At 38.0% G+C, this 27,128-nt stretch overlaps 1 protein-coding gene across 1 annotated transcript in view; it reads right to left on the bottom strand.

Annotated features, from left to right (window-relative positions):
* Window positions 1-5,881: 5,881 nt before the first annotated feature.
* Window positions 5,882-27,128, bottom strand: part of kcnn2 (potassium calcium-activated channel subfamily N member 2) — a 43,746-nt gene continuing 22,499 nt past the window's right edge. The window contains 5 exon segments of the mRNA XM_046860439.1: window positions 5,882-6,826; window positions 8,937-9,006; window positions 23,489-23,616; window positions 24,322-24,432; window positions 24,638-24,779. Coding sequence (XP_046716395.1) covers window positions 6,566-6,826; window positions 8,937-9,006; window positions 23,489-23,616; window positions 24,322-24,432; window positions 24,638-24,779 — 712 coding nt within the window. The 3' untranslated portion in view covers window positions 5,882-6,565.

Genomic DNA, 27,128 nt, shown 5'->3' with positions numbered 1-27,128 from the left:
AAAGAGCGGTCTTGTGTTTTAAGTAGATCCCCGAGTGATTGTCGCCACCTGCTGGTAAGGCGTCGCAGTGCAGGCAGTAATTCACCATGGCTGCTTTCCTTTACCTGAAAACTTTTCTTATAATAATAAATATTTTATTTCAAATAAATATTAAATAAATAATTATATTTTTTGGTCTAAAATGACATGCTTACAAATATTTTGTTTATCGGAACACATCTTTGAAAAATTAACATAAATAAGTTAATTAAATGTGTTATTGATTATGTTATAGTGCCAAAGGGAAATTCTTTTACACTGTAACAACTTTCCTATTTCCTAAAAAAAAAAAAAAAAAAATAATAATAATAATAATAATAATAATAATAATAATTAAACTTTAATATAAGTATTTTCCTTAAATACACTGATGGATATAAATGTTGTCTTTTTTTAAGTCAGTAAACATCAATAAAAAAAATTTGGGTTGAAAAGTAAAAAATGTTCAACCTGTCAGAAAAAATATACTTACATTTTATATATATATATATATATATTCTATATATATATCTACCATAAAAATAATGTAATTTGCATTAATTAAAAATAAATGTAATTAATACAAAGCATTAAAAAATATAACAAAAACCACCTTATGACAATGCAAAACTTAACAATACAAATTTACATCTAATTCTAAAATCATTCTCTGGAACATTAAATTAAAATAATAATATTCTTGTGAGCTGTTAATGAACATGGATGAATGTTGAACAGAACTGTCCAAAATGTATACGATATAATAATTCAGGTGCGATGTTTGTTTGGTAAATAGTTTTTTTTTTTTATTATTTATAATCATTTTGCATACATTATCATCACTCAAATGTTGGTGAAATTGCTGGATCCAGCATCGACCTCGTTCTCGCTTTCGTACCGTGCTGATCCATCCAGCTTCAGGCCATCAGATGAGTTGGGCATCCAAATAAAAATGATCACAGTCCTTAACATGCGAGCAACTTGCATTAGACCACCAGGAATCAGACAGGAGTCTCTTTAAAAAGACTGAAATACACAGAGCTCTCAGACCAGACCCAGGTGCTTTGTGCAAATTTGTTCTAATCTTAGACTCGAAATGGTATTGTTGTGGACAGATCATTTGTGAAACCTGACTTGATATTTAACCCAGTTTGCAAGATTCATGATGGGATCATCTGGCTGAAAAAAAGCTCAACCGAGTCTTAGAGGTGCGATTTGTCATCTTTATCGCCCTCTGCTGCATGTTAAGTGAACAGCAGTCACAAACCTCATTCCTTCCCCTTTAATGACTTTACATATACATTGTGAGGCGAATTTTGGGTTTATATTTAGTTTTTTATTAACACTGATATAATCAGCGTGTGCGCTAGGGGGCGGTTTGTTGCAAATCCGAAAAAAATAAATAATAGGAAACGAATTTTTGGTTTATATTTATTTATTTAATAACACTGATATAATTAGCGTGTCCGCTAGGGGGCGGTCTGTTGCAAATCCGAGAAAAAATTTATAGGAAACGAATTTTTGGTTTATATTTATTTATTTAATAACACTGATATAATCAGCGTGTCCGCTAGGGGGCGGTTTGTTGCAAATCCGAAAAAAAAAAAATAGGAAACGAATTTTTGGTTTATATTTATTTATTTATTTAATAACACTGATATAATCAGCGTGTCCGCTAGGGGGCGGTCTGTTGCAAATACGAGAAAAAATTCATAGGAAACGAATTTTTGGTTTATATTTATTTATTTAATAACACTGATATAATCAGCGTGTCCGCTAGGGGGCGGTCTGTTGCAAATCTGAGAAAAAATTTATAGGAAAATAATTTTTGGTTTATATTTATTTATTTGATAACGATGATATAATCAGCGTGTGCACTAGGGGGCGTCTTATGCAAATCCGAGAAAAAATTAATAGGAAACAAAAATTTCCGTTACTGATTTTTTTCCACCCCTGCGAGTCCGTGTTTCACACTAGATGCGATTTGTATCATTTACACTGCACTTGAGATGTATTTGTGATTACACTAAAACTTGATGAAATCTTGTCACAACCTTTTTTCCGGATGCGCCTCGAACGCTCTGTGTTTAACCTGAAGTCTGTTTGACAGCACCATAGAAACGCTGTTAGATACGCTTTTAAGATTTTTTTGTGCATGTCAGCTGTCTCACTGTGCCCCTGTGTGCTATGGGTACCCATAATGCCCCTCTCTGCCCTCTCATACGAATGTTTCTGTAGCTATGTTTTAGCTTGAGGAGAAACTGTAGGTTCATTTCGGGGCCTGAAATACGGAAAATAAGCTGCAAAAAACCCCACAAATTTATTGCATGATGGTAAAAGTGTCAATCATCTTTAACAATTTTTTTTTTTAGGTCTATGGCTTTTAAAAAAATGACAAACCGCATCTTTTCAAGCTGTCTGACGTCAACTTTAGCATCAGTCCGACTGTTTGGTTTGGTACAAATGAAAATATAAAGGCTTTATTGTGAGACAGAGGGATACAGTGTACAGCCGATGACAGAGTTCGGATCAAAAAAAAAAAAAATAAAAAAATAAAAAAAAAATAAAGAGATGCATTAGATGTAAATTGTTCTTACGTGCAGATCGTCAGCTAAATCATTAACACATCGATCATTAATATCACATACACTATATTGACAAAAGTATTTGGACACCTGACTTTTCCAGCCATGTGTGGTTTCCTTTTTCAAACTCTTACCACAAAGTTAATAGCATAAAATTTTCCATTCACTAGGAGACTCAAACCTGTTCCAACATGACAATGCCCCTGTGTACAAAGCCAGCTCCATGAAGATATGCTTTGCATGGGTTGGAGCAGAAGATCAAATGCTACAGATCTTTGACTTCAATCCTTTTGAACACATTTAAGAAGAATTGAAAAGCAGACTGCACCCCAGGACTTCTCACCCTCACCTACATCAGTACTTGACTTTACTAACACCCTTGTGGTTGGATGAATTTTATGATCAGATGTCTACAAAATTTTGTCCATATAGTGTAAAGATGGATGGATAAAAGCACAGAGACAGCGTGCTAAATAAATAGATGGATACAAGAACAGACTAATGGAGCAATAAGAGAAATGCAGAGAAGCATAAAATTACAGACAGACATCAACTAATGACTGATTTAAAGAGAAATATCATTAAAGTGCCAAAAACAGGTGGAAAATGGAGCGTGGAATAAAGAAATCAAGATAAATGTGAGAATAGAATTAATTTCATATTCAAGGAATGAAAGGAGTACAAAAATAAATTCAAATAAAAGGTAGATTCATGAATAGCAGATTTAGGATCAAGTGTCCACAAACTTTTGCCCATATAGCGTCCTTCTAAACTGGTTTGAAGACCATTGGGCAAAACTTTGACTTATTTCTTACTGATTCTATGATTTGTTTATAAATTCGAAATTTTACAGGCTTGAAGAAGTTTGAACAATAGCAGATGCAAACTTTTGCACTCAACGTAAAAGAATGCAACAAGTACAGCAAGACATCCAGAATTTCACGTTTGTTTGGAGGTTGAGAATAGTATTGCACTAATTATCCTCATTATTGAATCATTGCACTCTATGCCTGATCATTAATACAAATTCTGCAAGACAGTCTCCATTTTGGAGTCTAAGACTAGCTCTGATCTGTATGGGAAACTGTTCCTCCGTCCCGTGAGCCACGGCTGCTTGCGACAGTCATGTGACTTGAGAATCTCTGCGTCAGAGGTTTGTCTTCCCCATGAAAGTCACAGTAGTGTGATTTTATTATACCGCTACACTGGGACGGAATCCCTGGATGATCTTCCGGGATGCCTACAGGAAGCTGTCGAGGGTCAGTCGAGCTCTGGCAAGGTTTCACAGCTTTGGTTCCGAGCCAGTCACACTCTTGGCCATATTTTTTTTTGTTTGTTTGTTTGTTTGTTTTTTTGTCCGTGTTGTCTTCTTTGACAGAGACGGATTTTAGGTGGTGTGCTTGTCCTCACGAGTATAAAAATAGGCATTTCCGAACAAAGTTATTTGCTGCTCTTAAACAGATGTGATACATCCAGAAATAGCATCCAGTGAATGTGGGTTTCATTGAGACTTTTGTAGACAAACAGAACACAGAGAAGATGCCTTGTTCTCGGCTGCTGGATAGACAGAGGGAAAGAGAGAGAGAGAGAGAGAGAGAGAGAGAGAGAGAGAGAGAGAGAGAGAGAGATGCACTTTGCTATTAAAGGAATAGTTTGGCAAGAAATCAAACTGGACACAATATTTCCAGTTAGACCAGAATTAGCCAGTCGTTCAATGGCGTCCAATGGTTTTTTTTCAGTTTTGCACTTGAGGCTAACGTAGCTAACAAGCAACCTTACAGTCACTGTAACGAGTGTATGAGTGTATAGATCGTCTGTTTTTCAGCGTGCACAACTTAGCATTTCTTAAACAAATGTGATTAGCTACTGTATACCTATACATGGTGTCTAAAGCTAGGTTAGATTACGTTACATGCTAGGCTTTAGTACTAGCTTCAGTGCCAGATTTGCCAAGCAAGCTAACTGTATTAACTGTACACTTGCTATACAATCTCTGCTCATTTCTTCCAAGCTTGATTTTTCTTCGTAAGGCCTTTGCACACTTTACTGAGAGACCTATTAGGTCTGTGACAGGAAAAAAGGTAACCATGGGTTTTGCTTTTTTCTTTTATTTTTGAGCATGCCATTAAGAGAGGACTAAAGGCAGGTAGGAGCTAAAGTTCTGAGTGGGGAACTGAATACAAGTCGGACCACACGACCCACAGGATTGGTCAGAGGAATTTGCTTGAACCTAATTTGCGTATATCGCTTTGTTTTTTGCTAGCATGAGTGTATTGAGGTAATAGTCTGTCTCACTCATTTTTATTTAAAAATTTACCTAAATGTTTATACACAGGACTATTTTAAATAACAAGAATATTCAAAAACATTAATTTCTTCATCTCGATTAAGTGCTTTATATTAGTCAGGACTGTGACGGAGCCAGAAACCCATCCCAGTAACACTGTGCCTTATTTAGCCTCACCTTCCGGTTTGTTTGATGGGAAACAAAACCAGAGGACCTGGAGGAGACCTAAGCAGATGCATAGGAAATATATACAGTAATCCCCCGTTTATCGTGGTAGTTACGTTCCAAAACCGCCCGCAATAAATAATAAAACACGATAAACGGACACCACCCCAGAAATGCTATTTTATGTATACAGTACTGTACTGTATTAAGTTTTTTGGTCTATCGTGCTATGCGCAAATTGGCAAATGCAATTCAAAATGGTAATTCTCTGGCAAATAATTTGTTGTTAGGTTTAAAAAATGCATAATAGTTTGCCTTTTATTTCAACCCAGGAGCGAACAAAACTACACACAGACCATAACCTGAGTTCTGTGGAGTATTAACTGTTCTGAAACCCCATTCCAACAACACTAGGTTTCCAGAGATGGTATATATTTGTAGAATTGCTGATCTTACACATGGCCTCCAGTGCAAAACTAAATGAAGTAAATATCAGCCACGGATCGCAGAGGAAGTGGAATATATTAGATTTTTGTCACCAAATTATCCCTTTAAGAACATCTCGATGGTTTTGAGAACGATGCAGCAGTAATTAGCAGCAGTCTAAAATCTAGAAGATAAGCACAGTTTCAGGTTGAGGTCCCGTTTAAATATAAGGAGGGGTGTTTCGTCGCTATCGTATCCTGCTTTGAGACTACGCAATCGGTACATTGTGGCCATGATCTAAAAACTAAACGTTTTTATTTTTGTTCTAAAGAGCAACAGAAATTCATATATATTTGTCAGTCAGCATTGAAGTGCATAAGAAGTGCAAGTTTAGCTTTAGATGCATTTGTTTAGAAATTATGTAAAAAAAAAGAAAAAAAAAAGAAGAAAAAAAATCGTTTTGGCCCCTTGGAGAGAATAGCTTGGAAGGGGCACCTTGAGAAGAAGAAGAAGAAGAAGACCATAATATCTGATGTTGTTTCTAACCCATACCCATACCCATATATATATATATATATATATATATATTTTTTTTAATTCTCCTCAAGTATGTAAATCTATATGATAGCTTTGGATTTGGGGGGAGGAGTTATCAGCGGGAACAGTTCCCTATCAACTGCTGGATGAAACAAAATGTCTAACACCTGCTGGTTTAAGGAATTACTCGATCTAATACAGTCCGGTACAGACAGGAAGAGCAGGACGTCCATTTGGGAAGCACTATTCTGGCACAGTATTATTTTGTGCCATTGGAGGTTGTGTGACACTGCTCTCCTGATGAGTGTGTGAGGATGGGGTTTTCTGGATAGCCCCACCTTTTACACTGAGGAAAGATTTCTCTGAGAACCTGCCAGCAGAGAAAAGAGAGAACTTTGAGGTACAAATTAAAAGCTGTACGCCATTTCAGCGGCGTCGGCCCCGTCACCAGGATGCGGATGACGTGTTATCGAGACGCCGTAAGGCTTTTACAGTAAGATGCACGTCGGCCATATGATGGCGAAAGGTCTCTGCGCAACCAGGGGCTCTAGCTGCTCTCTGATGATGTAGGGGGCGCCGTGGAGGAGGAGCGCCGTCGAGATACGGACTGTGAACGCTCGTATGGCTGCAGCTGCACCTCCAGGAAGTCCCGCTGCTGCTGGTTGATCAGCTGGCTGATAAGGCCTGGAAGAGCCTGCAGGTTACTCAGCAATGTCTCCAGCTTAGTCTCGAGCACGGCAATGCGCTTTTCTGTGTCCTCGCCGCGTTCGTTCAGGTCCGAGATCAAGTCATACATGATGTTCTGAGTCTGAGGTCACAGGGAGAGCAGGTAGAGGAGACAAAAAGCACGAGTTGGTTAGCAGTTCCAGATTGTTTTAAACATCCTTGTTGTTATGCTTAAACTCGCACAGCACAAAATAAAACCATTTCTAATAACATTTTTTACTTATTTACACATCTCACAAATTCCTCGTCTTGAAATCAAAACTAAAGCCCTGAATATTTTCATAAACAGCGATCGGGTCATAAACAGAAGCGGAGTTTAAGTATAATTCACACCATACGTAATTTATTTACTTACATGTGAAGCATAAACGGCATACAGATGCTAAAAAGAATCTGTTAATGTTTGACAAAAGTCTGACATTTTGATTGATCTGTGTTTATGTAATTATTTTGACAATAATGTACATGTGGGAATTATCATCCTAAATGAAAAAAAAATGTATGAAAAAGAAAAAAAAATCTGCCAACAAAACAAGACAACAGTCAAGTAAACGTGACAAGCCATACAAGACAAACACATGTTGTTCGAATTGCTGCTCATGCTGCCTGACATTCAATGCAACACACTTGGAGGAAAGAGCTATCTGCCCTCTTCTGCATACATGACCTCACAAGTGAGAGTGTGGCTGAACGTTTTGTGTTCTGCCAAGATATTTTAACCCGACATCCATCAAGTAGCTGATCCCCCTAATTATCTTGGTTCTAATAATATCTATAACATCTACTATTTTGTTTGAATTAAGGCCTGGTTAATTCTAGCTACATTAAGAGGTCAATGCTATATTATCAAGCTTGTGATTGGCTGAATGGATTTAACTGCTGTCCCAGTGAGACCTGTTCTTCGGCAAAACCGAGAAATTTTCTCAGACCACCTTTCTGCAGCTTCAATGAATTATGGGTGAGAAAACGCTCTGCTTGTTCTATACCTTAACACTGCAGTGGAGTCTGATCGGTCGATTACTTCTCACCAATCAAATAATCGCAGAGACGTGATGGAGCCGGATCTATAGATAGATCTCCAAAGGCTCCCTAATCACAATCTAAACAGGATGCAGATTTCGCTGCAGGACTCGCAGCAGCTGACGCAAAAGATGGCGTCGGTGTTTAGTTAGAAGCTTTTCTGAGGTCTTTAGCATCATGGCCATCAATCATGAAAGTGTAACCGCTGCCTGAAAACACAAAGGACTCTTGCAGGGTTGCCTTACTTACCATAGCCATTTATTTGCATTCTGAGCACTTTTTTCGACTTCAGAAATTAACATTAAACTGTGCTGAATACAAAAGGATGAGGCTGCTCGGCTCATGAGGAGGCTTTTTATTGCTGAAAGCTGACTAAAGGAGTCCGAAGTTGTGCAGCTGCCAGAGTTATTTTAAGCTTAATTATACAAGGCTTCTGCCGGTGGCAGCATCTGCCGTAAGAATTAATGCTAACGCCGCCCTCTGATGGAGAGAGGCAACAGTGGCATCAACAAAAAAGATGGCGCGAACGAGTCAGAGTTTCGTCTCGCTGCCTCACGCTCTCAATGTCACCCTCTTACATTTCTTCTGGACAACGACAGGGTAACATTAGCTAATGACTCGCACAGCATAGAGGCTGGACACAGCTAACTGGGACGTGACCGATGGGGTCGACTGAATGTCAGAGCTCGGAGAGCGAGAAAGAGTTGAGAAAGGGGGGGAGTTCTCTGTTTGAGCTGATTCATCAGCTCTCTGAGCGTCTGCTTTCCCAGTTTGGCGTGCAATTTCTGCTGAGTCAGGTGGCAGCGTGCCTGTTACTCTGCGAGTTGTGTCACATCTTTTATTGAAGAAAAAAAAAAACCTACAAACTTCTGAGCCGAGTATTGCACAAACTGAGAAAACGAGAGGTGAAAAAAACTAAAGAGAAAAGAAAAGAAAAACCTCAAACGAGACACTAAGACACTAACCACACCAAGGGCCAGGACTCAGACATAAAGAGCTGTTCATTTGACACCTGTAGACTCACACTTCTGCAATTATTATCCTAGAAAGAAATGAGTCTCTACAGCATGCAGAAGAAAACACTGACTCCTATGTAGATCATCTGACATCAACTGAATCATTGGAGAAAGGTGTGGCAGGTAAGAAAGATAGGGGTTTGTGGTCGCTCTTACCTTTGCGAGGTCCACTAGAGAGTTTGCTTGGTCATTCAGCTTCCGTTGCTCCATTTTAACACTTCTTAATCTGAGCCCAATACAGGCAAGTGGTCAGTGATCAGGTTATAAAACATATATATGTGTATATTTATATATATATATATATATATATATATATATATATATATATATATATATATATATATATATATATATATAGTATATATACAGTCTTTAAGTTGTCCACTGGCAAGGCACGCACATTAATCTGAAGGCAGAAGCAGTCCTGGGACATGCACAGGAGGAAATGGAAGGAAAATGCAAGGCTTGCAGGAAGGAAAGGGGCGGAGAAATGGCGGCCCGAGAGCATGCATGTGTCCACTTTTGAATCCATTGGAGCGGATCTTACCCATAAACACTAATATGGGATTCAAACTGGGGGACTGTGATCATAGTCATCGAGGGTAGGTTCTAAGATGACCACCCAAAAAAAAACCCCTCCACCGAAAGGATTGTTTATTTTCACGCTCAGATACACCTCACATACAAAATCGAATTATGCATTAGAAAGCAATCTCCAATGGTGGACAAGCTTGATTATATGATGCGATTGGGATTGGACATTTGGAGTTGAAGTATCGTTTATTGCAAACTTTGTTTAGCTGAATGACCCACAATTCTGTTTTAGTTCCCAATGATGTGGGGTTTAGACTCCACCTGATCTCTACCTAAAAACTCATACATGCTATACAGCTGCATTACAATCAAAAACGTGAAGTCCCCCCTTCTGCTATGCTGAATGTCACATTATTTTAATACATTATTTTTTTGTTTTTTTCAACAGCAAACACATAAAAACGTACACCATTGTTGTAGTTAAACGTATTGTAACTACACTAGCAATAAAAACGACCTACATGTCAGAGCGGTAACTATCTCTGACTTCTTACAGAAATAACTGACAATACTAGATCAAAAAACAAATTTCCCCAATAATCAAAAATTTCTTTGTATTATGCCTCTTAGGGTATATTATAATATTTCTAGCGCTTGTGGAGGACAATTTTCCACTTTGTCCGAACCGCATCACATTTACTACATAGGCCTTATTTTAAATCACATTCTGTTTGTATTAGGAATGTAATGGGTGGCCATCGAGTGATCCTTTCTATACAAATACAAACAGGAGATGAACTATTCGTTTTTTTAGTAAAAAAAAAAAAAAAAAAAAAGACTAATCAGAGATTTACATCTATGGCATTTGGCGGATGCCCTTGCCCTTATAATTACGTCATTTAGACAACTTAGCAATTGAGGGTAAAGGGAACTGCTCAGGGGTCTAGCAGCTGCAGTGGTGGTGGGATTTGTACTCACAACCATCTGATCAGAAGTCCAACATCCTAACCACTGAGCAAAAAGATGTATCTCAGGATAGTTACAAGGTGGTATCAAAAAGTGAAGTAAAATCGTGTGACATGACATACGTTTGACATACGGCAATGCTGCAGTGAGTCGTTCTTGGTGTTTGAAGTGGCACACCCGCTTCAAGAGCGAAAGAACATCACTGGAAGACAACGTGAGATCAGGAAGACCTTCGATGAGCTTAACCCCCGAAAATGTCGAAACCATTCGGCAACTTGTGCATGATGATCATCGGAAAACAATTTACATGATCTCACTTCACTCTCTTCCCATAGATGAAGATTAATCACTCAAAAGTCATCGTTTTGACACTATTCGAGATCCGCTCGAATAGCAGAAGGTGCTTGACACGCTTTGAAAAGAAGACATTCAGGACACATTCCGGAAATGGCAGGAACACTGTGAGCACTGTATTTATGTGCAAGGGGACTATTTTGAAGGTGATAGTGTGTAAACGTAGAATTATTTTCTTGTAAAAAAGAGCGTCTCGAAACTTTTTAATACCACCTCGTATATTATGGGAACAAAAAATTTTTTAATAATTAGACCGTTGAATATTACGTACATCTCTGAGCGATGGTAAACTGTCAGAGTCGGAATTCACACACCATGCTGACGGTGCTGACGTTTCTAATTCTGGGTTCATTACCAGTGACTACAGTTTAGACCACGCCCAGTTTGAAATTAAATCTAACTACAGAAACAGAACCAGATGTGACTGTTCGGAGATCTACACAGACTAAATACAGTGAGTGGCGTTGTGTTACACCACAAATTCCAGCCTAGAACACAGATTCTGCCTTTATAGTGATCAAACCGCGGATATACGTTGATTTAAGGGAAAAACTAAATCGATATGACCCTCGAACCTAGCACAAGAAAAAAAAAATCAATGAATTAATTTTAATAAATCCTTTCATGTAGCTTGTTCATAGCTTATACTTTTTTTTTCTTTGCTTAACCAACCCACTCAACTCGATCTATACGGCTTGCATTAATTATTCAAATCCTCCATTCAATTACGTTTCCACTGAGCTCCTTATCTTAACTAAAGCAAGTGTATACCCTTTTCATCCTCAAGGGCATAGAAAGCAGAAAAGTGAGCAGTGAGCTGGAATGCGCTTTGAGTTATGAGCGAGAGTTTCCCAGGCACTTGGCTGCTTAAGTGGCCTTTCCACTTCGGGGTGGGGTTGGTTCGGGTTGAGGCAGTTGGAATGTGCTTTGTATTTTTTGCTTTGTTTTGAAGGTGAAGAAGTTTGCTCCAAATGTTCTAATTGGTCCATGTGAATTTGATGACACAGATCAGAGAGAGATCAGTGCATAGGCCTGGGGGAAACTGAGGGTGGATTGGCCCAGATGGAGCAATTTCAAAGAGATTGGTTTTTATATATATTAAAAAGAAAAAAACTAGGTGTAATGACGGAAGCTGCCAGTAGTGGGCACCAACATCACCACATTGCAAAATAAAGAACAGGGACAATCGTGGACACTTCTTTCAAAGGGAAGAATAATCAGGATTCCTGCAATTAATGTGCAGGGCTGTCACATTCAACTTCATCACCAGATATTAGAATTAGAATTTGATAAACAGAAAAATGTCTAATTTATAGCAATTTTATAGCAAAATTGACATTTAAGAGACATCTTTCCTTTCTTAATTCTTATAAATATGTCCTTGAATTTTTCTGTACTTACTTCAATGACAATGTTTCAGTAAATAATCCCCTTGTCTGACAAATGATAGTCAAATAGCAAATACATTTTCATGGTTTGTCGCAAAACTACACAAATTTTCTAGGGAAGCAAGTTTTGGATGGCAAAAAGATGCTAACTGACAAGAATTGTCACACATTGTGTATGTTTTGTATACATTCTTTCTCCCGAACATTTTTTAAATCCCGTTGTCTGGTGACCATTTTAATTTCAGAGCTCTGTGAGACATCTCCGTCCTGAATCCTTTCAAACCCTATACAGAGAGAAGGGCTCTCACAGATCATTAGGTATGTCCTGAAGTTACTGACCATTTAGAAGGTTTAAATCTAGCTTTAATAGGTGTTGGAGTTCAAGGGCCATTAATCGTGTGGTCTTCCAGCATAAAACATTACTACAGAGCTATTTGGATAAATGGAAACGGTTAAATCGGGGAGAGAATTGCGTCGAGGATGCACTTAAATGTGTGGTGTTCGAGTTTATTCGAGTTTATCCTGTATAGAATTTGCAGAGCTGCTTGAGTCAGATAGTTCCTCCTGGCTAAGAGGAAAATCTGCTCGGTTTTGGCTCAAAAGCAGAACGGTGTGGATTTTGGTGAGGGACGAAGGCATGCAGAGGTGTCCCTCAGGCATATTCTGACCTTCAGAATACACACATGCGCACACACACACACACACACAATCCAAGTTATAAAGCCTTCAGACTTTATTCCCTTCATCTGCTATTAGACTGGCTATTAGACCTGCAACTCTTAAATACAAAAATACTCTCCACAGCAGCTCCATTGCACAGAAAGTATGAAATTCCACAAGTCCAGCTCAGTATGGTGCCCTTCTCTTGACTCTCATCTAACTCTGGGCCACCGAGGAGGAATATATGGAAGAAATATCAAAGGCAGATGGAGCTCCAGGCGCAAATCTGGTTCCATGAGCCCAAAAATGGGATATATATGTATAACGTTTGCTAAACATCTGTAATTAGAGGGAGGAGAAACTGCAGAGCAGTCACCCTTGGGATCATGGAAGCAAACCAGAGTTTAATCAGTAGCTACCTGATTAAAAGGATTTAGATCATCACACTCATGCAGCAAATGGTAGGAAAACACTCTTCGTCATTAATAATTGAAATTCATTCAGGACAGAAAGTGTTAAAAAAATAAAATGTGCTCGTTGGTATGATCTGTGGAGTATACTGGACTAGGAGGTGTTAATGGAATGGTTCAGTAAAGGCAAAAAAAAAAAATCTAATCTGCATGATCTAATTTTCTTCTTTTTAGCATTGCACTCGAATGTGACGGAAGTTTTTCCCACCTCAAATTTAAATTGGAATAATTTATGTGCGGCGTAGAAGAAAAAGGTTGTATTTACCAAATGTAAGTGTTAAGTCTATATTATATTATTTAACTTTCAGTGGCTAAGATCATTTGTTGCAGTTCAGATCAAAAGAGAATAAATCTATCTAGAAATCAAATCAAAGACAACCACTGACCAAAAAATAAAAAGCGACAAAATTTCTCCTTAATTTGGTCATCGGCTCTCCCTAAATCAATCAGGGACAGTAAAGGCTAACATGTGCTTCCTCTAAGACACCACAAAGTGGCCCAAAGGAAAGTGCTGTCTACCCTCTTCCACATACATGAGATTGGAAAAACCAATGATTGACTAGTGTCTCTGTGATTGACACAGGAGACAGTAATGCCGTCCCTCCCATCTACTTTACTCGCTTAGGCTTAAACGGCTGTAGCAATGAAGGGATGCAAGCTTTTTTTATATCACCCAGGATACATTTTTTTTTTTCATATGTTTCTGGTTAATTGATGCTGATTGAATTTGCATTTAAACTGAAGGAGATGGTGACTAGAAGACTTTTCGTTGAGAGAGACTTCCGTTGCTTAACATTACAAATGTGGCTCAAGTGCAAAACTGAGAAATTTTGACTGTATCGTTAGATGATTTAATAAAATCACAAATATACAAAATTGTATACATTTAATATGAATCCTTGTCTTTGCATGGTCAGTATGATAGTGTCAGCTCTGTAGATATGGAAATAAAAATTGTATGGAGGTGTAGCATTACAGCAATAATCAAAAAGAAATAAATACAGGATGAATTTCACTTATCGAATGAGGGAGTGCCATTTCGGGGTGTTTAGTCTGTCGAGGTAGAAAGACAAGCTTTCAGATGCATGCACACGGCAGATGTTTATCTGGAGGCACGAGGCACTTACTTTCGCGCTCTATTGGTTCGGGTTGACACACACAGGAAAGGAGGGAAAACAAAACAGACAAATGAATCATCACATCGTTCAGTTGTTCGTTCGTTCAATTTAATCCACACACACACATACACACGTTTACACATACTTTATATCATATCCTGCATTAATATTAACTGCTCTTTGGCATTAGATGCAGCGCTCGTCCTGGCTGCCAATTTGGCACAGAGTACCTGTCCAAGCAACAGCCAATACCATTAAAATTACAACTCGCCTCTGTTTTAAGTCATTGTCTGATATAACAACGGATCTGCGTGTAAGGGTTTCTCCATGACCTTCTCTAACAGAGCAAAAGCAGTTGTGTTTTGCTGGATAAATGAGACACACATTTCTGGACATTTCTTTTTCTTATGTTCCTCCAAGGCTTAGAGTCACAGCAGGTGGTGCATGGACTGCTGCACACACAGGCATCAGTTACAGCACTCACACACACACACACACACACACACACACACACACACACACACACACACACACACACACACACACACACACACACACTTTAACAACAGTGGAGTATCAGAATCACACACACATACACATGCACACGGCTTTACAGTGTCACTGTGCAATATTAATGGCCCAGTGGAATTTCGAGTATTCAGTGATACCTGACATCCTCTTGTCTTTGACTCCTTCATTCACTCTCCTTTCACGCTTTTCTTTTTTTTTTTTGCTCTGGCAACATGCAAACACTGTGACAGGTAACCTTCATTCCTGGGACGCCATCGTCCTTGCATCCCGCTGTCACTGTCAGCGCCACCCCTCCCTGCCTCGATCTGCGATCAACAGCTTTATGATGAATTACTGATCTGAAGTCAGCTGCTATAGGGGCCATCTAAGGACTTACTGATCTCAGATGGCCCAGGATGCTCATGTCAACAAGCTAAAATGGAAAAAAGCGATGTAAATCATTAGGTCAAGGTCAGCCTATATTCCTCCGAAACTTGCATTTAATTAGCTCTAGGTATGGTATCGAAATTTTATTCGGGAACTGACTTGGAAAGGATTTTTGTCTTATGATTATGACGAAGCAAAAGCTTTTTTCTCAAGGACCACTAGGAGTTTTTGGGGCTGAACATGGCTTAAATCGACTCACTGATGCACAAAAATAGAATGAACAAAAAGTACACAGACCTTGAATCGTCTGCTGCCATTTCAGAACACTGAGGACACGCCGATCCGTCATTTTAGGACTCGTCGATCTCGGGTCACCCGCAACACACACTTTCTGAGAATCTGGGATTAGGCTCTTTTTCAGATGAGATAAACTAGACACTCAGGTCAGCTAATGTATTAATCCTTACAAACTTAATCTAAAACCATCTGCATAAATACTGTCCTGATGTCTGATGAATGCTCATATCTGAGAAATCACTGAACTGGAATCCGATAAAGAACATTTCCTTTAAAGACGCTCTGATCTGAGTCCAGCTGTTTTGTTTTTGTACTTAATGACCCACTAATACGACATCAGCTTCTGCATTCAAATCTGTGTGTTTGCCGACCTGATTTCAGCTCATTAATGTGCACTCGGTGTATAATGACTCTTTGATCATGTCCACCTGACCTGAGATCAGCTCCGGTACCGAGTTTAACTGCTTCATGCTTCATATCAGGAATCGAAATATGAGTTGTGATAAGTAATGTATGCTACTGTAAGAACTCACTGAGCTGAGATCGGCTGCTTCACCTCCTTTCAAAACGCATTAGCATTCTGCAAATGTTCCTTGCATTTGAGGGCTTACTGATCTAAGGTCTAATAAAGTGCACTTGCTGCGTACATCCTCGCCAGTACCTGGTATATTTGCTCAACACTGAGGGCTTGCTGTTCTCAGATCAGCTGCTTTGAAGATTATTTAAGAACTTACTGATCTGAGATCAGCAAATGTAGACACTTTCTAAGAATGGATTCTCTCTGTGATCAGCTACTGCATTCTGAATTTAAGAGCTCACTGATCTGAGATCAGCTGCTTCACTGCCCATACTACTATGAGATCGGCTACTGCTTTCAAATCAGCTCTGTGGCCTCTGAGGGTTTGCTGATCTGAGGCTAGTGTATCTTCACACACCGGCCCCTAATGGCTCATTGCTTCTTTAATGTCCGTCTGAGAACTGAATTACTGATCTAGGATCGGCTGCTTTATGCATCATTTTATGACACTCTGATCTGAACCATCTAATGTGTCAATTAAATGTCTAGTAGATTTCCCTTAAGCCTGTCCATGTAGTGCCTTACTGATCTAAGAAGAACTGTTCTGTTCCCAGTTCTGTGCTATTCCCCATCCTCTTATCGCTTTCAGGTGCCTGTATGGGGCAATCCAGGAGAAAAAAAGGACAGAAACCAATCGGAATCAATGCATTGATTTTGTAATGTGATGCAGAGAGCACTGGTAAGGACTGGGTTGAACAAATTATCAGATGCTGAAGGCTTTAGCCCTGCACGCTGCCGCACTCGTAACCCACACTCGATCTTTATGAGAATGGAACTGCGCCAACTGCCTTCAAGAAACAGCTCCCTTAAATCTGACCTGGACTTACAAAATATAAAGGAGACACATTCATAATTTATATTTTTGATCTGTTTTTGAGCACTGAACCTTTAGCATTTAAAGGTTCGGTTACATAAACAGAATGTCTGAAAGGGGGCTCGTCATTTCAAAAACTAGTTCAGAACCAAATTCCAGCTAGATCTGTAAAACAGTTCTAAATCGAAAAACCTTGTAATAAAACAGAATATAAAACCTCTAATCAAACCCCAATGAAACAGTCACCGTCTGAAGAGATAACGTATTGCGGTGTTCTGCATTCTTGTCCCATTGCAGATTTTAGTGTTTCCCTGTGCTGACACACACATTTTCACCTCCTGAAGGACTTGTTAATGAGCTGATGAGTTGAGTCAGCTGTGTTAGAGCAGGAAAAACACCGGATTGCGCGGTGAAGGATGACTCCAGGACCCGAGTTGCAGTGGAAATCCCACACTTTAAATGACATGAACGATTAGAGTAGAAGGGAAAAAATGACCAATGATTATTATATTACCGAATCTTGGGATGTGTACAAAACTAGAGCAGCTAGATTTTCTTGGAAACTGCTAAGACTAAAGCAGAAAATATTTTCTATAGGAAGGAGGAAAAAAATACATACATTGCAGCTATATTTCTTTTTTTAGGATTGCTTTGCAAAAGCGCCTGGGGTAATTCAATTTTTTTTTTTTGGAAGTGCTACTTTGTGATTTTAATACCATCTTGACCAAATTAGCTACTTATTTTTGGTCAACTCTAAGTGGTGTAATAATTCTAGTACTAATTTTGCACACAGATGCTGCCTATAACATTGGAAAAGTATTTATTTATTTATTTATTTGCCTAGCATACGGATCATAAAAGATTTGAAAAGCAGAAGTGAATAAATGGGCTATTGTAGTGACAGATACAGGTGTAAAGTCACTTTATATGCCACTCAACATGCCTTAATGTTTAAGTATCATATATATATTATTTTTAAATAAATGAAAGAATGGTTCTATTAATGTCAGTTTTAAAAAATGCAGTGTTCAAAGCTACCAAATAAGCACAAACAGGGTTTCTGCTAATTTTACAAAGTTAAATTTAAGACTTTTTATGGCCTTTTTAATTAGATTTAAGATCTATATTACATTTAAAAACACAAATACACAAATATGCCTTTAGCAGCTGGCCTTAACCGAGCCGTAAATTAATTTTTTTCAAGCCAACTATTAAACTTGCACATCCCCATAGCTGAAAAATAAAATCTGTTTTAAGCCTGTGGTACAATCCAAGAGAGATTTAAACCAATGACCAAAAGCTGATTGACTGTTCCATGTTGGTCTCATTTGTAGTTGTAATACAGTGAATTATATTTGGATTAGCAAAGGAATGAACTACAACACCATGGAAACAAAGCAGTGGCTTTGTTCAAGGGCTTAAGAGCAGCAGCTTGGTGATAACAGGGATTGAATCCCCAACCTTCCAAGCAGTAAACCAGAGCCTTAACCACTGAGCTACCACTTACCCACTAATTTTTTAAATCGCTAATACATACACTGTATGGTCAACAGGACACCTGACCATCGCATTCATAAGAAGCGCTTTCCCAAAGTAATAATCTTCTAATCTTCTTTGAATCCAGATAAAGTTTTAACTTCACCAAAACAAAGGGGCCCAAACATTTTTCAGCATGACAATTAGTTAATAATGAAATTTTTTAAATTGTTAAATACTTGGGTGTCCACACACTTTTGGTTTTATAGTGCTATTAATCATCAAATTACCATGTGCAGTTTAAAACATCCTGGTTCAAACAATGTAGAATCTGGATGTAAAAATGTTCAAGCTAGCAACAAGATTATCCTAGTCACCATTCAGTAATAATGTGACTGGTTTGCGGTTGTTAACTTGGTAAAGACATCTTTATATAGACTTACACTAGTGTATGTGCACTGGTCTAATCTAATTCATTTTCACTCGTCCCTGCTCATGTTGGATGGGCATTGGTGCATTAAAAAATGTAGCATTAGTTTTGGACAATGAAAAAGACAAAAAGTTGTTAGTCTTTTGTTTTTAAAAAGTTGTTTGTCTTTTAATTAAGGTGTTTTTAATGTGAAAATATTTGCAATATAGTGTTCTGCTGTTGTGTGTAAGTGTGTGGGATGTAGCCTGGGGAAATTAAATAAATAAAATCAAGAAGGCTAACATGAGTAGCACAAGGTGAATGCTAATAGCCTCTAATTAGCATGCTGTAATTTACATTTATTGCAAATGAGCCGCTAGTGTCTGCTAGCATGTACATGCAGCATGACATCTAAGGCAAAAAGCTTCCCCCCCCCCATTATTGGCTGCCTTTGAGTCAGGAAAGGGGTGCATGAGCATACATATACACTGGCTAGCCATATCGATTTGTATGAACACACACACAAACACACAAGGAGGACAGGAATGCATTTTTCCTGAGCAAAAAATTGCAGAATTGAACCATGCTCATTAATCTTGTTTGTGTGTGTGTGTGTGTGTGTGTGTGTGTGTGTATGTGTGTGTGTGTATGTCTTGCAGCTGTTAACGTATCACAACTGACTTTCTAAAAAGGACTAAGCTTTTCCTGTAGCAGACGGACAGTCCGTCAGGTTTAGCATAACTTTGCATGACATTGAATAAACCAGCAGAAGCTTTACATAATAAATGAGCACTACAAAAGGGGGCTAAAAATATATATATAAAAATGAAATGCTAATGCTAACTCAGTGTTCAGCTGTTTATCTCTCCAGAACCTCTCATGCTGTATTCAGCTGACATAAAAAAAAAAAAAAATATTTACACAAATATCTCTTCTGAACCCAAATGTAGGATTTTATCTGAGACATGTCTGATGTCAGAACTTAACTTTTTTAGTTTTGCACCAGAGCTATGGAGCTAATATCGTTTAAAAAGTACCATAGTACATAATTTGTCTTTAAATCAAAACTAGGGATGCGTCATTGCACTTAAAACTAGGGAGTCTTCGTTACACATTTTATTTAGCTCTTTTATTTAAGTTTTACTGCTTCTTAAATGTTATAAAGATGCTTTATCATGTTACTCGTATTGCAAGAAGATGCTGTACTTCCTTCACTTGATTATTTTACAGAGCACAGTTTGCTGTCTGCTTTGCGCTGATTAAAGTCATTCATCAGGAAATATGTCCAGATCTGTGTCATTCTGTGTCGTCTGTTCATTAGCAGGTGGCGAGGAACGCTCAGTTCACGCAATATCGTGTGGTCTAGGAGCATTTAAGTAAACGAGCAAGATTGTTATTGTTACACAGTACCAGGATCTGTATCATTTACATTTATGGCATTTGGCGGACACCCTTATCCAGAGCAAGTTACATTTATACACTGAGCAGTTGAGGGTTAAGCGCTTTGCTCAAAGCCCTAGCAATGGCAGCAATTTTTTAATCGATTTATAGATAACAATCGGAAACCAGACCAGTCAAATCAGTCTGAGATGCTGTACAACTCAAGCTGTTGGAGATAATGAATTATGCATGCTGCTTGTGCTAACCTAACCACATACCAATTTTGATCTTATTTATACAACTAAGCAGCTATGGGGTTAAGGGCCTTGCTCAGGGGCCCAGGAGTGGCAGCTTGGTGTGGCTGGGATTTGGGATCTAAAGTCCAATGTCTAAACCACTAAGCTACCACCTCCCACCAATGAGAATGATTTTTTGATTACTCATAGTAACAACTGGCTGAATAGACTTTTTGATTAAATTATGCACTAGTGTTGTTTAGCAAGTAATCTGAAAGAAAACCTATATATTGTGACATATCTCATTTTGGGAGAATAGACAGCCAAAAACTGCTGACAAATCCGTTTGTGACCCAAATTGGGTGGCTGTAAAACACACAGACATTTTCACTGTAAAAATAAAAAGTTATATATTTTTGTGTATAATATTTTTAAGGTAGATACAAAAAAATGTTTTATTTAATGTTTTTATTAATGTAATGTATACTGTATATGCTAGGAAAGAAAAATATATATAGAAGTTAGAAAGTCTTCACTGCCATATATATATTTATTTATTTATTTATTTATTTATTTTAAATCTACATTCACCTTCCGTATAAGAAGGCTAGGGGAAACCCTAGTAGACCGCTTTTTTATTTGCTGTGCTAAATTAACTTCTGCTTTTAGACAATCAATTCTTCAGTCATTTAGTGAAATTTTGTCTTCGCCAGACATTTACCCATGCAGGTTTTTCCAGAGTGCTACCAATTCACCACATAGCGTAATGTGAAAATTGACTCTACAGGTAATAATTTAACAGATAAATTCTGGGTGTTTAACAAATGTGTATTACACTGAGAAAGTGTGCAAATTTTTGTTTGGTGGATTTAAACATCTGTCAGGAAGGTCAGGAGAAAAACAGTAAACCTCATTGTTTACAATCCGAACTGATAAATGCGGATAATATCAAGTTAAACATAAAGCCATTGGTGCTTTCCGGCTGAACAGAATATGAGATGAATAAACAGATTTAAAAAAAAAGCAAGAAAGACGTGACGGAGTGACAGAAGGAGAAAAGAAAAAGAATCAAAGAGAAGAAAAGAGAAGAAAGTGAGAAAATGTGTTATATGGTGAGGGAGGTGAAAACCTGTTCATTAGGGAGGACGGGACGAGTGTTCGGACATTCGGAATGTTCTCTATTCCACATCCACATTTATTTTACATTTACTTTTATGACATTTGGCAGATGCCATTATCCAGAGCAACTTACAACTAAACAGTTGAGGGTTAAAGGCCTTGCTCGGGGGCCCAGCAGTAGCAGCATGGTGGTGCTCGGATTTGAACTTGTGACCTTCTGTTCCATCATTTTCAGTTCAAGTGCTTGTCAGTCCGAGTAATCGCTGCCTTGTTACGAATTTAAAGACACTGTAGCATATCAATAGTTTCAGTTCTCCTACTCAAAAACTAAATGGCATATGCACACACAGGTTCATACACTCGTGCAGACACATGCGCGCACACACACACTTAAACACAAATGCGCTTTCCTCTTTCGAAACATCCCTGATGTGCCAAGTTAACAAAGTGACATTTACAGGGAGTGCCGCTGCTTTTAGATGTCCTATAAATGTCAAGTAAAGTGTGTGTTGCTGCTAAACAGTGGGACTGATGCAGAATTTAAACAATAGAAATGACTTTCAGGCTCCCAGTGAGATTCCCGAGCACAAATTAGGAGTAGAAATGGAGCATGTCACATGGCTAGGGGACATTTTCAACTAAAAAGACTTTTCAGTTCAGGGAAGTGCACACTAGATGATGACACTGCAGAAGAATGAGATGTAAAATGGTTCCCACTATGTAACTGTGTGTTTTCTTGGCTCTAACACACCTGATAGTGGTCAGGTCCTGACATACTTGTTTAAATACACTATATGGACAAAAGAATAGAGGACACAATTGTATAGGATGTCTATGGATGCTGAAGCAGGAAACTTTCCCTTCACTTGAAGAAGGAGACTGAAACATGTTCCAGCATGAGATCAGTGTCAACACTGAATGCACCCAGTTCTCCTTACCTCACACACCTGACTTTACTCACACCTCCATGGCTGAATAAAAGGGAATACATGTGGAATGGGATGTTAAAAAAGGATCTAATCTTATGCTCAGGTGTCCAACCACTGAATCTGTCCATAAAGTGTACTTTTCAGGATTGGGATGGGCTTTCCTAGACGAATCTAAAATGTAGGTTTTTCTCTGATCTCTCATATGTATGGCTGGATTAGCTACTTTAGCAGATCTAGTCCCTGACTGTGAATGTGGGAGTGAACGTGTGTGTGTGCATGGTGCATTGCAACGAACCGTCGTACCATCTGCTACGTATTCCCGTCAAACATTCAGTGTTCCTGGAACATGCATCCTAATCTGAATCCTACTCTGCTTGGACCAGGATGAAGCATCTACTAAAGACAAATCAATTAAGATGTCTAGATTTTTACACAGATTTTGTGTATTTGGTGTTAAATTCAGTGCCTTTATTTCCAGGACGGGCCATGTTATAATATATAGAAAAATCTGTTTTAGAGAAAGTAGATCTCCATTTGGGTGAACATCTAAAATTCAGTGCAATTAAAAGCCAAATGTGCTCATCCAAAGCCATCAATCGCCCAATTATAATTACTATAAATTATATTTCCAATTTTGTTTACTGATGATCTGAAAACAGTCAGCACTCCATTGTTACATTAACACCATTACAGCTGTTGGATGTTATTTATTGTCAGAGTTGGGTTCAGACTCAAAACTGTGGGTCTGTCCTTTACAGAATGCATAAAAACAAGATCAAAACCTTTTACTACTTGATGAGTGTGCCAGAGCATCGAAAACACACCGCCGTACAGATAATCAACCCTCCAGTGCAGAACTGGTAGCCAGTGTCCCGTGCCAACACCAAAATTATAACCAAGAACAGTAAAGTAAAGCAGTAAAGCTGCAGAAACAAGACTTCGCTTGTTGCACCATTGCTGTTACCCTGTGCTACAGGTGTCAAACAATTCAGAGCTCAGAACGTGGATCTGTCACAGAGAAGACGCGACTGCAGACCAACATGTGAGACACTGGCACGGGGACCAGGGACGGTATGTTACGTACTGGTGAATGGCTTGGAGGAATTTCCTCTGGTGCTTCCTGACTCTGGCATGGTCCATCTTCCTCACCAGCTTGGTGTTTTTGTAGATGAGCCAGGTCTCCCTGAGAACGTTTGCAGCAGTGTTCTTTACCTGAGGTAAAGAAAATACATGCTTATTGCTGAGTTTTGGGAATACTGGGAATACTTGTACTGGCCCTTTCAGGTGGAGTAAAACGGTAAAATTTTTGCATATCCTGTTTTATTTATTATTTAATTATTTACTGTTTAATGTTAATTTAAGGTACAAACAATCAAACAAACATAAAGATTTACTACCAAACAAAAAAATTACTATTCCTTTTAATGATCATTTTAATTTTGTTTACTGATGTAGGGTTTTATCCCTACATCGTAACACTGACACCATTAGAGCTGTTGAACGTTATTTTGTCTCAGAGTTGGGTACACAAACAAACAAACAAACAAACAAAAAATCAGTTCAGTAGATTCTGTTGCAAAAACAATTTTTACTTATTTGATCATTTATTTATTGAATGAGTGAAGACTGAGCATAGAGCAACAGAGGATGGCATTTATTTACAATAAAGCTCTCAGGCAAAATGGAAAGTTATTTATTTCACATTATAAATATATAAAAAGGTTTAAATTAACTGGCCTAAGTCCATAAGCAACTACACTGATGTATTCGGTCCTTCTAGACCTATAAAGTGTCTCTGTCTATAAGAAACTGTAAAAAAAAGCTTTCAGAAAAAAGCCCATAAATACATATACATTTCTGAAAAAAGTCGATTTGGGACAATGTCTATACAAATAAAACTGAACTGAACCGACTCACTCTTTTTGTCAGCTGCGTGTCCATCATAAAGTTATGTACATGTTTTTCAGCTTTGGTTAATTCCAGTTTTTTTGCGACCACGGCCACCACCAAAGCAGTGCATCCGGCACCCTGAGGGATGTAAAACAAACATTACACATCGCCTCAGGTTTGATTTCCCACAGTAGAAATACACAGCAATATCGGTTTATCCACTGTATCAGTATATCAGTAATGTAGATCAGTGAGCTACACATCTTTATAGAAGCACAGCTGTGCTTTTTATATCCCAAAGAAACATGAATTTACATTATGCAAATATGTATATAAGACTCACCATAATCCCGGTGAGGAGACAAACCCCTTTGCCACAGTACGTGTTAGGGACCATGTCCCCATAGCCAATGGTTAGAAAAGTGATTGAGATCAACCACATGGCTCCTAGGAAGTTGCTGGTTACATCCTGGTTATCGTGGTACCTACAGCATGTGCATGAGGAACATACAGTGTGAAATATCGAAACAAGACATGTTGGAATTTCTGTTCTATTGAAGCACATTACTGGTCTGATAAGAAAAAAAAATCCTGCTCAGCATCTCAAGACAAGTATCTTGTTTCTACAAGAAAACAGAAAGCATTTTAGAACCAGAAATCATCTCGCTATTATGAGAAATCATAAGGTAGAGAAATAATTTTTGAAATATTATGAAATATTTCATAATGATACACCATATGGACCATAGGTTTTGTGGTCATTGATTTTTGGATATTACATTCCAAATTTAGTACCAATTTGCTGTTATAATACCCTCCACTCCTCTGGGAGGATGTTCCACTAGATTTTAGAGTGAGCTTGTGGTGATTTGTGCTCAATCTGACACATCTGACAAATATAATTTTTCAATCCAAACAATATAAAGCACATCTTAATGGAGCTGGCTTTGTGCACAGGGACTGGAACAAGTTTGAGTCTCCTAGTTGAACTGAAAGAAAAATTTCATGCTACTGCATCTAAAGATGTCCTATATACAATTGTGTGCCTCCAACCTTGTGGTAAAAGTATGATGAAGAACCAAATATGGCTGGAAAAGTCAGGTGTCCCAAAAGTTTTGTCCATATAGTGTATGTTTTATGGTTGTTTTCTTGTAATAAGGAGACGTCATCTCATATTAACAGGATGTTTTCTCTCATAATACAGAGAACATTCCTTGTAATAGCGAGATGCTTTCTTGTAGAGACATGATGCTGTTTTGTAAAGAAGGTCCTCTCCTGTAAGTACTGCAATGCCTTCTGGTAATAAGGAGACGTTTTCTGCTTAGAAAAAAAAAGAAAGCAGTAGAAGAAAAGTAACTTTTCTCGAATGAATGTGATACTGATGAGGATTTTTCTTCTTTTGTGGCAGTGATGTGCTTCTGTAACATTCACTCTGCGGCCCGTATTGATTTAAGATCGAGGATCAGATTTTCTCCCTCATAATGAATGCAGCTGTATGGAAAAAAAAGGAGCTAATCAGGAAGCTTGTATTGAAACGATTAATATGCAGGCCACAGATACGAGCTGCCATCTGTAGTGTTAGCTTGTGGTAACCCAATCACAGGTTTGTGGGCTTAAACAAAAAAAAACATGAAGTGGAGTGTCAGGAAGACCTGGCAGACAATTTGTCCTAGATTTCCAACCATTGCTCCCTAAATGACCATTCACAAAGCGCCAGGAAATGAGTAGTCATTTGAAACTATAAAAATCTGAAGAAATTAAATTTTTTATATGTCATTGTATGTGTCGCAAGCTAGCCAAGACTATACTAGAAAACTAGCTTGCATTTGTAATGGCTAGTTATCTAACTTGGCTAGTTAAGCAGCTTAGCATGCTGGCTAGAAATTCACAAGTACCACAACATAAACCTATAATCATTTGCTTCTTGAACAAGATTGATGACAGAGCTTCTTCAGTCACATCAAAAGCTGGGATCATGCATAATACTCTAGTTTAATACAGAAATAATAGGGAAAAAAGTTATTTATATCATACAAAATGCATGTTATTTCAGGCTATTTCAAAACTTAGGTCAAACTAAGAATTAGGTTTGCAAAGGGGTGGACAATTTCCTGAAACATTCCAGAAACTTTCCAAGACAACTTCATCTGGGGAATTTTGGAAATATGTTAAGTTGTAAACTTACCAGGAATATAAAGGAATTTACATGAACTGTATCAAATACAAACATAAATATAAACATTATGTTTAGTCATAAGCTGACATGATACACATTTAAAGAAATTAAATTTTTGACTTTGATTTAATTGTAGTATAATTTTGTTGCACAATATCTTACACACAGCACAAGGAAGTAAAAATATGTAATAGTCAAGTAATTTATGTGAATACTCGTCAAGATGTGCGTTATGTTATGCAGGAATGCACAGTGCATGTAGAGGGGGTACGACCTCAATAGCCTTGCAGTAAGTGTGCTGTGTTTTCAAATTCAACTGAAATTGCATTAAATCTGGTTGTTTATTCAAATAATCCTGCAAGATTTTTACTACATTTAATTTCCCTTTTAGGCTAACCTGCAATTTTGTAAATTCCCAGTTTATTCCCATTAATTCCTGATAATTCTCATATATTCCTGTTAATTCCCATGGAAAGTTCCTGGCCATGTCTTTTTTTTCTTTTAAGTTACAAGAACAATGTCCGTTGTTCAAAATGCTCTACAAATAAAAGTGAATTGAATGGTTTAAAGAACTATCAGAAATGTTCATGTACAGTGTATAAACTGAATTTGTTGATAGAGAATATGGTATAGTGTTGGATCTGTGATGAGAGTACAG

Source organism: Silurus meridionalis, chromosome 11, assembly GCF_014805685.1.
Source record: "Silurus meridionalis isolate SWU-2019-XX chromosome 11, ASM1480568v1, whole genome shotgun sequence".
Lineage (NCBI taxonomy): Eukaryota > Metazoa > Chordata > Actinopteri > Siluriformes > Siluridae > Silurus > Silurus meridionalis.
Note: the sequence above shows the minus strand (reverse complement) of the source record. Positions and strands in the feature narration are given on the sequence as shown.